The sequence below is a fragment of the Mastigoproctus giganteus genome, chromosome 5 (assembly GCF_048544385.1).
Source record: "Mastigoproctus giganteus isolate SK-2022 chromosome 5, ASM4854438v1, whole genome shotgun sequence".
Classification (NCBI taxonomy): Eukaryota; Metazoa; Arthropoda; class Arachnida; order Uropygi; family Thelyphonidae; genus Mastigoproctus; species Mastigoproctus giganteus.
Genome location: NC_143579.1, coordinates 192,862,916 through 192,879,473, shown reverse-complemented (window position 1 = coordinate 192,879,473; position 16,558 = coordinate 192,862,916). Strand labels below are relative to the sequence as shown.

The 16,558-nt window shown below is 36.2% G+C and overlaps 1 protein-coding gene across 1 annotated transcript in view; it reads right to left on the bottom strand.

Moving 5' to 3' along the window:
• The window catches only part of LOC150085960 (dynein axonemal heavy chain 8-like), a 1,559,705-nt gene that overhangs the window by 1,415,723 nt on the left and 127,424 nt on the right, over window positions 1–16,558 (bottom strand). Inside the window, exons 8-10 of the mRNA XM_090374756.1 lie at window positions 15,225–15,338; window positions 6,040–6,147; window positions 1,858–2,100 (exon numbers count right to left, since the gene is read on the bottom strand). Of these exons, the coding sequence (XP_090230882.1) occupies window positions 1,858–2,100; window positions 6,040–6,147; window positions 15,225–15,338 (465 nt within the window). The remainder of the gene's footprint in view (window positions 1–1,857; window positions 2,101–6,039; window positions 6,148–15,224; window positions 15,339–16,558) is intronic.

Below are 16,558 nucleotides of genomic sequence, written 5' to 3'. Positions count from 1 at the left end.
GAAAAAAATCCATCAGTGTTGATCCAGGTAAATGGATTATATCATGCCCGATTCAAAGCCATATAATATAATATTCAAGCGGCCTACACATCTACATTTTACTAATAAAGAAAAATCAATATGTGACAAAAACTGACATTTTAGTAACAGAATTAAACAGAATTTTGAAAAATGATGGGAAACAGATTCAGCATTGCTGGTCATTCAGCATTGATTATTTTCAGTTCAACGATACTACAACCTTGATTATTTTCAGTACAACAATACTACAACCTTGATTATTTTCAGTACAACAGACCTCTATTGTATTTAGATATTTTAAATGGAAACACGCAAGCACTATGTTAGAACTGTACATTTGTAGTTGTAGAACTTCCTTTAAAGAAAATGCCTATTGCTGAGTGGAGTGTGTATATAATGGTAGTAGCATTTTTTTCAATGATCTTCTGTACTGTGTGTACTGTGACTATTGGCCTGTTTAATTTAGCTACACGTATTTCCAGGGATGGGAAAAGGATTGATCTTATAATTTTTTTCCTTCCTTGGAAGATAAGGATACAGAAATTTTTTGAATTATGTGTACTGGGGGGGGGGGGGGTTCACAATGTACACATTAGATATTTTAATGACGAAGGCCAGAAATTCTATCTGCACCTGTGGTATTGATCATTTGAAGAGAATCTAATATGATTTGTTGGACTGCTTCTTTATTCACCAACTAATCGATATCTATCACTGGAATTTTGGTTAATGTATTGTATTATTTATCATGTGTTGGATTATCAGGATGAATATTGCTAGTAATTCACTTTTGTATTTCTTGAGCTTCAATGTTGGCTTGTAATTTTTTATTAAAAAGCTCTTTGTATGGTCTTTGTATACATAACCAGACAACTATCTTTCTATAGTTGTCTGGTTACGTATGTTGTGAGTTCTTTATTTATGTTGGAAGTATAGAACCATCATTTGTGTGTGGAGATAACAGTGGATTACCAAAAGCAACATCTAAGTAGATTAGCACTTAGAGGTTGCTTTTGTTATTTGGTTTAACCATTTCATTAAAAGTTAGACTGCATCCAGAATGAGAACATTGATTAGAGAGTCCCATGGATAGAAGTTCAGGAGATGAAACATTTTTTAATTGTTGTATACATCAAGAAATTTAAAAGATGACACTGCTTTTCCTCTTAGTGGGTGGAACAGCAATATTTATAACCAATGTGCTACCCACAGGATCTTACCAAATGTGGTAAGAATTATTTTTATTATTATGCAGTAAAATCTAAGCATATGTGGGGAAACCAATATGCAGGATGTTGGCTGGCCCATGCCAGAACATCATGTTATGATATGCTGCCACTGGGTGAACTGGAATGACACATCAAAAGACACAAAGGCAGTTTGGTAGAACTTTGCATGACAAAAATTATGTGATTATATGACAGGACATTACATCCCATGAATGCAAAGTTCACTTATGATATGAAAAAAAATGTAAAGTAATGATCTTTAATCAAAAAATTAAAATGGAAATACAAGCATACTGTGAATGTCCATACTGTGAAAGGTTGCAGGGTTATATTCCAATGCAGGAATTGTAAAATACCACAAGGCTTCAGCACTGCTTACATTAGAGACCACAACATTATCTCATATACATTCACAATATTAAATTAAAATTTATAAAATCATTCATAACAAATTACTGTTCAAAATAAGTAATAATATTATTTATAACTTAATTTGAATATTTATATCAAATTACAGTAGAATATTATTTAATACTTATTTCACTACTCAAAAACGGGATTAAAAAAAAAAAAAAACAAAATTAGTATTCAAACTTAATGAACGTACCTTTTCTAGCCTTTTACAGAAAGTATCAAAAGTTCCAAAAACATACATTTCAGAAAAGTCAAACTGCCTTCCACTTTCTGGTGCCATTTGTTTCACTTTAATAAAATTGTCATAATAATCATGATAAACATCAATACACACTTTCATTTTCTTAGTTACTTCTTCCATTGATTGTTTCCATACTCTGCGAGTGGAATAATCAGTGATATAACTCCGACAAGATTTCACTAGTTGTTTTGTAACCTGGAAAAAAAAAGAAAAACAAACAATGGTTACTTTCCTAGTATACGTACTATTTCAACAATCTTTTCGAAGTGGGCTTTAACCTACTACCAGTTTGATGTGTTGAATGAGATCATTTTGTACTCCGCTTTTTTTTCTTTCCCCACCCCTGGTATTTTCACTCTGACTTTAGTCAAACACCATACTCAGCAAAGCAGTAAAGGTTGCAGGGTTATATTCCAGTACAGGAACTGTAAAATACCATAAGGCTTCAGCACTGCTTACATTAGAGACCACAACATTATCTACATAGTGACCTATATAGATGACATTTATACATAAATAATGTCACCAAAGAGGTGAATCCACTATTTATTTAAAATTTAAAGCATTGTTTTAAGATTTTAAAATTTTGATAAGTATTGAGCATCCAGATGTCTCTCATCAGACAATGTGTGGCCTCTATTAGCAAACTTATAGTGATCCCACGAATAATGTACTGAGAAATAAAAAAACTGGTGCACAGAAGAAAAATTTCCAAATACACACACATTTGGGCAGCAATAATCCTGAAATAACAGCATACTCTGCAGAACCAAACTAAAATTATTCGGTTCTGCAGTTGATTATTGGGAATAACTGTACTCTCAGAGAGCATAAACTCTGAGACTGCTAGAAAAGCTCACAGGGTTCTTTCAATATTTCTACTAGAACAACATGCAACAACCTGAAATGCAAGGTGATGGGCATTTCAAGGCCAGCTGTGAATCACCATGGAACAGGTAAATTCATGGGCTGTGCTGGGATAACTAAGCATAAGAACAGGTGCATGTACACCAATGCTAGGAGCACATAAATAAATTTGATGATTTTGAAGTCAAGTCAACAAATGCAGACATCTGTGTTTTGTTATGTACAATGTGTACATAACAAAACACAGATGGGATTGGAGGGGCGTATGTTCTTAGTTAAGAAGCACATAAAATCTAAGGCAGAGCATCCAGTTAACATGGGTAGCCAGTGCAATGTTGAGTCAGTTTGGTGTGAGATAAGCACTGGAAAAGCAAAAATGAGAGTAGGTGTGTTTTATAGGCCTAATGACTCTGACGAGTACAATGAACAACTATACAGGTAAATAGAGTGAGCCAATAAATCAGAATGTCTTATAATGGGGGATTTTAAATTTCCAGATATTGATTGTAACTTGTGGGTTGATTGCCAGCCAGACTTTTAGTGAATTTATTGGATGACTGTTTTCTAGAACAGCATGTATAATCATAGAAGCTACTAGGTTTTTCTTACCAAGAAATACTGTTCAAGGCTTTTAGTGGATTTATTGGATGACTGTTTTCTAGAACAGCATGTATAATCATAGAAGCTACTAGGCTTTTCATACCAAGAAATACTGTTCAAGGCTTAGACCTAAATGGATGTGGGATGAACTAATAAACTAATAACAGCAGAGAAACTAATAACAGCAGAGATAAAAAATGCATGGGGCACATATAAATTATCAGGTGATACTAAAGCCTAGGGTAGATATAAACTAGACTTCAATCAAGTCACAAAGGATGTTAGGCAAGCTAAGGCTGATTATGAGAAATCTTTGGTGAAAGATGCAAAGAAAAATTGCAGACTTCTTTTCTTATGTAAACATTAGAAGGAAGGGGTTGAATCACACATTGGTCCACTTGATATCCTGCTCAAGTCACTGACAAGCTAAATAAGTATTGTGCATCAACATTCACACATGAGGAATTCTTTAGGGGAGTGGATGCCAGATGTTTATGAAACTTTAGCAGGGAACTAAATTATTATCATTATTTTTTTTTTTCTGTTTATATTCTGGAACAACAACCAAGTCAGTAGAGTTTACAATAAATCGTCAATACAAATATTTATCGTATTTAGTAGTCACAGGCTCGAACCCCGGACCACTCAAGGAATGCGTGCTATGAACTCTCGCTCCTGACCACTTGGCTACGTCAAGCCTTAACACAGAGAAAAGTGGAAGAAAAATTGCAAATTAAATGTAAGAGAGGCTGTTGTTGTTATTATTGTTGTTATTTGGTTTTTAGGAGCATTAGCAACTAAGGCCATATTGCTCCGGTGCAGTGGTCATTCCCTGACCTTTCCGCATGTTCCGTATTTGGTGGTGACGGGCTCGAACCCTGGTCTAATCAAGAAGCGTGTGCTACGCACTGCTGCTCCTTCCCACCTGGCTACGGAGGCGCCGTAAGAGAGGCACCTATGGTGGATGGGATCTATCCAATTATATTAAGGAAGGCAGTAAATGAGATAAGCAAATCATAGCCATAATTATGAGAGTATCTTTGGATTTAAGGAAGGTCCCTGTGCACTGGGGTTGTGCAAATGTATTCTCAATTCACAAAAGTGCATAAAGAAGTGATATAAGTGATGTTAGCTTAACTTCCATTCCAGGGAAATTGCAACAGTTATACAAACTGATGCTATGTGGCATAGATTCAATGGACAGTACTCTTCACGGACTAATGTTATTATTGGCATCCTCAGGGTTTGGTGCTGTGCCCATTGTTGTTTTCTGTATTTATTAATGATATTGATGGGTGGTCAATGATAGTAGTGACAGTATGCTACTGCAAAGAGATCTAAAAAAATTAGGCAATTGAGCTTTAACATTGACAAATGCAAAGCATACTCACATGGGTAGCAGTAATCCCAGGATAATCTACTACCTTTGTGGTACTACACTCAAGGGTAGTAGAAAATGAAAAAGACCTCGGGGTAACTGTGCAGTCAGATATGAAGTTCTCTGAGCATAATAGACAGGCTACCAGGACAGCACATGAGGTTTTGTTGAAGATATACAGGAATTTTTCTAGCAGTGATAAGGAGGTGATTATTCCATTGTATAAATCAATGGTTTGGACACATCTTGAGTACTGCATACAGATCTGGTGGCTTCATTTTAGGAAGGATGTAGAGCTGCTGGAATGGGTATAGAGAAGGGTAATAAGATTGGTGAGGGGCACAAAGGGATGCCCTTACCAAGAAAAGCATCAGTTGTGTAATCTGCAGCATCCAGAGATGGGGGCCTGCAAGGTGATTTGATTAAGATATTTAAGGCTTTGAATGGTTTCAGCAACATAATCTTGATGGGATTCTTCCTGTTGCTCACTATGCATATGAGGAGGCGTAAATTAAATTTAAGGAAGGATGGTTGTGAAATAGCTGGGTGGAAGTTTGCCTTTAGCCAGCAGGTGTTTGATTGCTGGAAAGAACTTCCATCTGATGTTTGGAAGTGAACAGCTTGAATAAATTCAAGGAAGAACTAGACAAGCTGTTGGAGAGGATGGTGTGTGAAACGGGAAATTCTTTTTATGTTTTTTAATAATTAATAATATAATTCAATTTAGTGGAATCCCACATATTTTCAGCTGCACTGAGGTTGAATTTCTGTATTACTGTGTGAAAAAAAAAAAAAAAAAAATTAACATATTACTATATGAAAGCAATAAAACCTTACATATACTGAATTATATTTTTTAATTTGTAATTAATTAAAATTTTATGATACAACAAACATAAAATATGTCTTCAAAACAATACTGTGAATATATATATTTTTTTATTTGATAGTATATTTAGTCATTTTATTTATTGATTTTAAATATGATATTAAAATAAAATAAAGGAGAAAATACTATTTCTATATATAAAAAAAGTGCAGTAGGATTTATCTGAACAAATAAAACAAATAATGATATATTTTTAAAATCATTTTCTGCAGCATTCATTAGAATAAATTTCTGGTACAATGAAATGATCCATGCACTCACAAGAAGTTAATCGTAATGGAATTTTGTTGTACAACAAAAAAGATTTTATTGGTATTAAAAGTATTATGGAGCTAATGTATTTAATTCTGAACTGAAATCAAAAACACAAACTGCAGTAATGTGTAGTAAAATACTTTACCTTACTAAACAGAGATGTCATATGTTCAGAAGAATGATAAAATCTTGATACAGCATGAATTGTCTGTATGCCAATCATGAGATTTGGAATTGCCTGCCGGATACTTTCCTGAAATAAATAGTTGATTAAACACAGATTATAAGAGGAATTAAAAATAAACAAGGTTCATAAGAGTATAACAAGGACCAAAATACAGTTTCATTCTATCACACTTGGGGCAAAATTGGGGAATCATGCAAACTCCATGCAGGAATGGGACAGAGTTAAATAGAAGGGATATAAGAATAATTGCTGATATTATTGAGGCAGTAACAGGCAAGTTGGAAAACTGCTAGATGGGAGGGGGATAAACAGACTAATAGTTTAACAGCAGTTGCAGGCAGAGGTGTAAGTGATTCTGCACATCATCAAAGGTAGACATTGTGTGGGATTTTGAAGACGATGGTGTCACTTAGACATGAGAGATGCAGAATTTGAATATGGGGAGTACAATATGTAGATAAAAGACAGAAAGGACAGGAGGGGGGTAGGGGTTATGCTCTAAGTTAAAATCCCATAAAAGCCCACCAATTTCCATTGTGTATCCAGTGGACATGGGTGGCCAGTGGAAGTGGAGTCAGTCTGGCATGACAAGCACTGGAAAAACAAAAACGAGAGTAGGAGTGGGCCTAATGACAGTGATAAGTATAATGAGCAAACTGTACAGACATATAGAGTGGGACATTAAATCAGAATGTCTTATTATAATGGAGGATTAACAAGAATGTCTGTGGATTTTTTGAATGACTGTTTCCTATAACAGCATGTTAGAAAAGCAACAAGGAAGCAATACTCTTGATCTGATTATTAGCAGCAACTCTTTATGCATCAAGAATCTGCACATAAATGATGCACTGGTTGGCAGTGATCACAATATATTAATATATGATTTACTTGAGGACCTAAAACTGTCAAGGGCACAGAAAAGGAATTTTGCTTTCATACAGTGGCACAATGGTCTCACACAGTTTTTAAATTCTTTGCAGTGGGACCAACTGTTGATGTTAACAACAGCAAATTCTAAATGGGAATTATTCAGGAAAGTAAATGTAAAAGCTACTAGACTTTTTATACCAACCAAAGGATAAGGTTAAGGCTTAGATGCAAATGGATGCAAGATGTAGGTGCCTCCGTAGCCAGGTGGGAAGGAGCAGCAGTGCGTAGCACACACTTCTTGATTAGACCGGGGTTCGAGCCCATCATCAAATACAGAGGATGTAGAAAGGTCAGGGAATGACCATCGCATATTCACAGAGCAATATGGCCTTAGTTGCTAATGTTCCTAAAAACCAAATAACAACCAAACATGCAAGATGTACTCTTGGCAGAGAAGAAAAATGCATATAAATTATTAGATGATAAGCCAACAGCAGACATAACCTAATCTGCAAACAAGTCAGAAGGAAAGTAGGCAAGTTAAGGCAAATTACAAGAAGTCTCTGGCAAAGAATACAAAGAGAAGTAAGAGACTTCTTTACTTATATAAACACTAGAAAGAAATAGATGAATCACGTTGGTACACTAGGTGTACACTAGGTTTAACTGCTGATGATCCTGGTAAAGTTGATGGAAGACTTAATAGGTATTCTGCATGCATATTCACTTATTTTAGGGATGTGGATGCCAGAAGTTTATTAATTCTAATAAGGAGCTATATAAGATAAAAACACACCAGTGTGGAAGGGATCAATCCAATTATATTAAAGAAAGCAGCAAAGGAAGTAAGCAAACCTTTACCTTCAGCCATAATTATGAGAGCATCCTGGGGTTTGGGAAGGTCTCTATGCACAGGGGATGTTTGAACAAATCTCCTATTCACAAAGGTGGATCAAAAAATGACATTAGTAATTACAAACCTGTTAGCTTCACTTCTGTTCCAGGGAATAATGGAGTTGCTGCTTAAAGAAGTAATGTGAGACTACCTAGAGATGAATGTATGAGGGCTGTTCTGAAAATACGCGGACTGGCAACACTGCTTCATTGCTATGGAAACGAGTGATGAGTTTGCAGTCTAGGAATGTTCCCCCAACTTTTCTTAGTTAGTTTGTGTAATCGTATCATATAGTATTCATTTTTGTGTTCTTTATAACAGTTTATATGAAGTGTGTTTTATGATGGGAATAAGAGAGATATTTCGTTAATTATTAGATAAAGAATCGTGATTAAATTTTATGTAAAGTGGTTTTCGAATAAAATAATCATGTGTGGCAAGTCCTGGATTAAACATTTTGATCCCGAGTTCAAATAGCAGTCAAGCATATGGAAATGCCATGATTCACTGCTTCCAAAAAAATTTAGTTTTTGGTTTTCATCAAAAAAACTGATATTGATTTTGTTTTTTGACACCTGCAGAATAATACTGCAGCACTGGGTTCTTGAGAAACAAACTGTAAATGGAGAATATCATGCTAACACATGCTTGCGAGTTCACCTCAAAGGAGCAATTCGCAAAAAAAGACAAACTGCTTAATCATGAATGGTTTCTTCTTCAAAATAATGCTAGGTGACATGTCGCACAACCAGCAATGCAAACTTCAGCGAAAATTGATGGTCAACCAGGCTCAGCTGGATAGGTATTTCGAAAGAACGGAGGGGTGAAGTGAAAGAGGTGGTTTTTTTTTTTTTTTTTTTTTTTGCTGATGCTGCATAAGCTTGCTTTCTTGCATCATATTAGCATTAGTATTAGCATTAGCATTAGTAGAGGCATATGATGCAAGAAAGCAAGCTTATTCAGCATCAGCCAAAAAAAAAGAAAAAAAAAAAACAACCACTACTCCCATTTCACCCCTCAATTCGTTCGAAATACCTGTCCAGCTGAGCCTTAAATTTGTTTAGGCTATCAACTTCAACAACAAGCGATGGAAGTCTATTCCACAAACCAACTACCCGCTGGCTAAAGGCGAATTTCCGCACATCTATCCGACATCCGTCCTTCCTCAATTTGAATTTATGCCCTCTCAGGTGATTATTCTGAGCAAGAGGAAGAATTCCATCGGCATTGAGCATGCTCAAGCCATTCAAAGCCTTGTACACCTCTATCAGATCACCTCGGCGATGCCTAGTCTCCAGGCTCTGTAATTTGCAAAACTTAAGCCTTTCTTCGTAAGAGCAACCCTTTGTTCCATTCACTAATCTTGTTGCCCTTCTCTGTACTCGTTCCAGCAGCTCTACATCCTTCTTGAAATGAGGCCTCCAGACCTGTATACAGTACTCAAGGTGTGGCCTGACCAATGCCTTATACAAGGGAATAATCACATCCCTGTCCCTGCTAGAAAAATTCCTGTATATCATTGACAAGACACCATGAGCTACTCTTGCAGCTCGTCTGCACTGCTCAGAGAACTTCATATCTGCCTGCACAATTACCCCCAGGTCCTTTTCATTCTCTACCACTGTCAGCGTAGTACCACAGAGTTGATACGTTGATCTGGGGTTACTGTTTCCCATATGTAGTACTTTACATTTGTCAATGTTAAACTTCATTTGCCACCTCTCAGCCCATCTGCTCAACCTTTCCAGATCCTGTTGCAGCAGCATAGTATCAGTAGTGTCCTTAACAACCCTGCCAACCTTTGTATCGTCTGCAAACTTGGACATTAAGCCTGATACACCATCATCAATATCATTTATAAATACAGAAAACAACAATGGACCCAACACTGAACCCTGAGGAACTCCACTAATAACATTAGTCCACGTTGAGCAGTGTCCATTGATTACCACTCTCTGTCTTCTGCCACTCAACCATCCCTTTATCCATAGCAGCAATTTGCCTCGAATGCCACACTTCTCCAATTTGTGCAGCAGTCTTCCATGCGCAACAGTATCAAAAGCCTTTCTAAGATCCAAATATATAATATCAAAGTTATTCCCTGCATCCAGTTCTTTTGTGACTACATCATAGTATCCAATCAAATTGGTCAGACAAGACCTGCCCTTAACAAACCCATGCTGTGTCTGAGCTATAACTGAATTCTTGTCCAGATGATCCTGCAGTGCTTCTTTAACCAGTGCCTCCATTAATTTTCCTGGAACCGAAGTTAAACTAACAGGTCTATAATTACTTGTGTCAGCCTTTGATCCTCCTTTGTGAATTGGGGTCACATTTGCACATCTCCAGTCCATGGGTACCTCCCCTGAGTCCAAAGAAGCTCTCATAATTATGGCTAGGGGTTTGCTTACTTCCTTTGCTGCCTCCTTTAATATAACTGGATAGATCCCATCCACCCCGGGTGCCTTTTTTATGTTTATCCTCAACAATTTCTCCTCCACTTTCCTCTCAGTTATTAGAAAATCATCTAGCTCACTGCCAATGTTTACTTCACCTACGACATTCCCCTTCCTGAATAACTCCTCATGTGTGAATGTAGATGCAAAATACTCGTTTAGATTGTTAGCCACCTGAGCTGGATCCTCAACTGTTGAACCATCAACATCCAGTGGACCAATCTGATTCATCCCTTTCCTTCTTGAGTTTAAATAGGTAAAGAACTCTTTTCTGTTTTTCTTTGCATCCTTTGCCAAGGATTTCTCATAATCTGCCTTTGCCTGCCTAATCTCCTTTGTGACTTGGTTACAGACCAACTTATATCTATCATAGGCTTCCACGTCACCCATTAATTTGTATGTATCCCATGCATTTTTCTTCCCTGCCATATGTCTCATTAGTTCATCTGACAACCATTTAGGCCTGAACCTTGAACAATATTTCTTGGTTGGTATGTAAAGCCTGGTAGCTTCCAAGATTAGTTCCTTGAATGCTTCCCATTTTGAATTTGCTGTTGGTAACATCATCAGTTGGTCCCACTGTATAGAATTTAAATACTGTCTCAGACCAGCATAGTCTCCTTTACGAAAGCAAAAACCCTTCCCTTTACCTCTGATGGTAGTTACCTCCTTGAGTAAATCCCACTTCAGCACACTGTGATCACTGCCACCCAGTGGTTCATTTATCTGCAGATTCCTAATGCATGAAGAATCACTACTGATAATCAGATCAAGAGTATTACTCCCTCTAGTTGCCTCCCGAACATGCTGGTGTAGAAAACAATCATCCAATAAATCCACAAAAGCCTTGCTAGTGTGTGAGTGACCAACCCACAAATTCCAGTCAATATCTGGGAAATTAAAATCCCCCATTATAAGACTCTCTGATTTACTGGCCCACTCTATTTCCCTGTACAGTATCTTATTATACTCATCAGAGTCATTAGGCCTATAGCACACTCCTACTCTCAATTTTGATTTACCTATGCTTATGTCACACCAAACTGACTCAACACTGCACTGTCCAGCAATGTCAACTGGCTTCACTTCCTTGGATTTTATGTGTTTTTTAACTAATAGCATAACCCCTCCTCCCTTCCTATCCTGTCTATCCTTCCTGTAGACGTTGTACTCCCCAAATTCCAGTTCTGCATTCCTTATATCTGTGTGACACCACGTCTCTGATATCCCAACAATATCTGCCTTTGATGTTTTGAGTAATACCTCAAATTCATCAAATTTATTTACTAAACTCCTAGCATTAGTGTACACGCAAGTATACATGCACCTGTTTCTATTCTTAGCTACCCTAACACAACCCATGTGTTTACTTGTACCGCAATGACTTCCAGCAGTCTCTGAAATATCCTGCATCTTGTTTTTCAGGCTTCTGCTCATTCCAATAGAAGCAGTGCAAGAATCTCTTTCACCTCTGCCCGTGGCTACTGTTAATCCATTAGTCTTTGTCTCCCCCCAAGCTAGCAGTTTTCCGACCCACCTAACACTGCCTCGATAGCATCAGCAAATATTCTTGCACCCTTTCTATTTAAGTGTATCCCATCCCTGTAGAAGCAATCTCTCCTGTTAACAAGTACAGTCCAGGCTGAAAAAAATTCTACCCCTTCAGCCTTGCACAATCTTTCCAGGGCCGAATTGATCGACAAGGCTCTCATCATATACTCCCTCCTATCGTGTCTGGGCAGAATTGCAGACACTTTCAAATTCAACCCTACATCACGGCTTTGCCTGTACTAATGCTAACCACTAGACCAAACCTCCATACAGCCAAGACCTCGCACCATGCGATTGCTGGGCTTTCTCGTGCCTCAAAAAAGAGTTGAGAGGAAAAAAATTTAACACAAATGAAGAAGTTAAATCTGCCACATCCACTATCTTGTAATGCCTTTCAGAAAATAGGCTGCAGCATGTGTTTTAGAAACTAGTGAACTGCTATAAAAGGTGTACAGAATGTGGACACTATTTTGAAAAGAAGACCCATACCAACTTCCCAAGTGACTCAGACTCTGAGCAATGATCTCAGTCTATGTATTTTCAGAACAGCCCTGGTAGTTATAGAGCATGGGTTTGTTAAAGGGTGATTGTCTAAAAAATCTGAATGAATACTAATGATGCAGTACCAAAGCACTGGAGGCAACAAATAATTTTGCATCAAGTCATTGCAGGAAGTGTGAGAAAATTAAGCACCAATTCAACATTCAAATGGGCTTATGTGGTGGCTTAAATAACAGAGTTAATATCCTCTGAGGAAGAGAAAAAAAAAAAAAAAAAACACACCCATCAAGCATCCAAGCCACTCAACACTACATGTGTATCACACAATATGACAGCTTCTATGGCATTCTGCCATAGATGCTGTCATCATGTGCTGATCCCACAGAATGCAACTATTGTGTGACTCAATATGTGGTGTATAAGTCTGAAAAAACGAAAATTAATGAGGCTGTAGAGCACTATTTGTGGGTATATTAGAGAACCATGTCCTGGATATCCCTACAGTCTAACAAAGAATAACCAGAAAAGCAGAAAAAATTCTTTAACTATATTAACAGTCAGGACCCTAGGTTTATCAAGCCTATACTCACCAGATATGACCCCCACGTGAGCAGTTTGTTAGGGAGAGGAATGCCAGAAGTTCATCAAAATCTAACAGGTAGCTAAAACAAAAGATTTGGGGAAAGATGTGGAGGCCCTTTCTCTGTATAGTGCAGTAAACAGTCGAAAATGCATCAGCCACATGGCATGCATCCGATGCAAAGGCCCTCCGCCTTTCAAAGATTTTAGTGAAAATGGATAGAGAACCCAGGAATACCAGACTAACCAAAATTTTTTTCTCACACCCCTCAGAGATGGACTGAGTTTGTGAAACAATGGCAGCTCCCTTGAATGGGATGCTTTTATTGCCCTCTTCCAGGCTCTACCCTGAAAGAGGTATCAGGGTAGAGCCTGGTTAATATATATGTCTTGAGAAAAACATATGTCCACCCTTCCATTTGTATCTCAACCTATTTGTAGCCACGAGGATTTTATTTTTCAAGTATCCTTACTGCAGACTAGAGTTTATTGCTCCCATTTGGTCCCTTCCTGCATCTGTTTACATTTTTGCTGAAATAGAGATCACTTCTTTCCATGTTCATTCAAGAAGCTTCTAACTATAAGTGTTTGGTTGTCAGCAAGAAGGAAGCACTCTTTTTTGGTTTGTGTTTAGGGACCTGCAGTGAAAATGTCATATTATTTTACGGCTAAGAATCAATACTGACACCTGATAAAGACTCAAATATTTTGAAATTTATAAAGAACAATAAATTACAAGATATGTTGCCAAATTTATGGATAGCATTGAGAGTTATGCTGACAATTCCACTAACTGTTGCAAGTGGGGAAAGGAGTTTTAGCAAATTAAAGCTAATTAAAACATATTTACGATCATCAATGTTGCAGGCAAGATTAAATTCATTAGCAATACTATCAATTGAAAATGATGTGGCTATAAATTTGGATTTTACCAATGTCATTAATAAATTTTCTGATATAAAATCAAGGAATGCATTAGAGGAATTTTGTTTGGCACTCGATAAAAATATGCCATTTGGTGTTAATAACAAAAAAAATTCTTCTTAAATTTTTGTTTTGTATTTTTAAATAGCTTTGATGTAACTTGTAATTTAACTTGTTGTAACTTGTTGTTATTTAATGTAAAATCTATATTTATTCTGTAAGCATCTACTATTAAGTATTGTCAAGTGTCAGTCTGTCTCCAAATCCTTCCACTTCCAGATGGGATACCGATTTGAAATTTGGTATAAATATAGGTGATTGGCTACAATCCTATGTGCCTCCCACTTCTTTTACATGAGCGGTTGAAATTTAATTATAGAAACTATTATTATTATATAAATTAAAGGCAAGCATAACTGCAACCTGCTGCTAGTATTTTGATGTCTTTATAAAAAATTGACTCTTGGAAAATTTTTATTGTTAATATTTTAATTACAATAAAAACATTATAAATATTCTGGTTGTCTTTTTTTGTGTTTACATTTGTCTTTTTAACTTTTCTTTAGCAAAAATAAAAATATTAACTCAATAAAAACACCTTCTTAAGTTTTTTTCTATCTGGAAGAGGACACAGGAAGGCCTCCCCTCCCCACCTGGGGCACCAATATACCCCAGACCAGCCCTGTGCACTACCATTACATTTCATCCACGCATCTCCCAACAAAAACACTCACTTGCTTCAGATGCTGTTTACAACTCTTGGTGGCAGACCACTTGCAGCAATACAGAATTATTTGATTTTAGTTGCTTTCAAGTTTCACTCTACTGACAGCAAAGATAACAACAAATGCAAGCATTTTTTAACATGTGGAGAAAAAAAAACACATCTAAAGTGAATGTCCAAAGTGTGGCAGGGGGAGGGAAGGGTTATTTTAAAAAAAATAGATAAAAATATGTGCTTTTAATATAAAAAATGGACTATTCACAAGTCTTCATAACAGATTGAAAATAAAGGGTAGCACCAAAAAAGTTTACCAATTTAAAAATTTTTAATGATTTTAATGTTATAAAATAGCATATCTTATCACAAGGTGCAACTGTTGCTTAGAAGTAAGTTTATACACCTCTCAGAAGGTTAAATTTATTCAAACCATCCACTTCCACAACACCAGATGGTACTTCATTCCAACAATCAATTTTTCCAAAGTACAGATTAAATTCTACATGGTGAAATATTAAAAAAATAAAATAAAATATAAAACTTTTTTTTTTGTTTCTGTTGGATTATTTTTTGGACTACACTGTAGAACTTATTTCACAGTAAAAGTGTTTTTATTTCATACTAAATTCTGATAAACACTTACTAAATCATTCCTATATAGAGGCTCACAAAGTTTTTCTAATTTGTACAGATACTTCACGTTATCTCTTGCTTCAATCCAGAGTTGACTAACTTTCCGATCCAAAATCAGGTATTGCTATAAAAAAAGAAGACTTTAAAAAAACAATAAGAAAACATTAAAACAGTTTTGTTTTACACCAATAAATGATCTACAACAAAATAATTTTTATTTTTAGTGTTATTCCTAGCAGCACCTTTCACTTTCAAAAAGTTAGAGATCAGGCATTTGTAAGCTGGAGAGAAACAGAAGATTTTTCAAATAAAGCAGGAGTTTTTTTTAAAGTCCACACTAAACTTGAAATTAAATTTCACTGGCAAAATACACATTTTATATTATATATAAAATACAAATACAAATTTAAGTTTGTATACAAACCAGCTGAGCCTTAAATACAAATTTAAGGCTCAGCTGGACAGGTATTTTGAATGAATGGAGGGGTGAAATGGGAGTGGTGGGGTTTTTTTTTTTTGGTTTTTTTTTGTTTTTTTTAGGCTGATGCTGAATAAGCTTGCTTTCTTGCATCATATGCCTCTGCTAATGCTAATACACGTTAGCTTACCTAACATTTTTCTGCCTGTGGATTTCTGTTTGGATATGCCAACAGACCTCAACTGATTTTGACTAATTCAAGAAAGACACCAGTGCAGATTTTGCCCTCTTCATAAATACTGAGCATTTCCAAACTGATAAAGACTCAAATATTTTGAAATTTATAAAGAACAACAAAGAGAAAATCTGAACTCGGGTTTTGTTTTTCTAACCTGATGAATATTTTCTTGCACTGAGCATTACTATACGGTATTGTTAAAATGGAATGTATGACTTGGGATATTTCAAGCTTCCTTATGCGCTTATCAGTTCACCAACCAAGGACCATTGTATATCAATAGTTTTCTTTCATAATAGCATCTAATAGACACTGAAACTGACAAAACTGATGCTGAAAAACATCTACTGTTTTGCAGAATCAGTTTCAAAAAATTTCAAATTTAAAAATGATGCATGCACTAATTGATGAACATCATTTTTCAATGAGAACTTGTATATCACATAGTCACATGCAGCCCTAAAGTACCTACTCACTAAGCAAAAGAACAGAATCATCTGCTCCTCTTTTAGATTCCCCCCAATCTTGACAGTAGAAATGCATATGGCAAAGTCAGAATCATCCTCCTGGTTTAGTCTATTATGGTAATCAACTTCCAAAATGGAAGGGAAGATTTGAAAACTGTTGGTAAAATAAATTTGCACATTACATCATTTTAACATATCTACGAGTATTGACTTCAGTACAC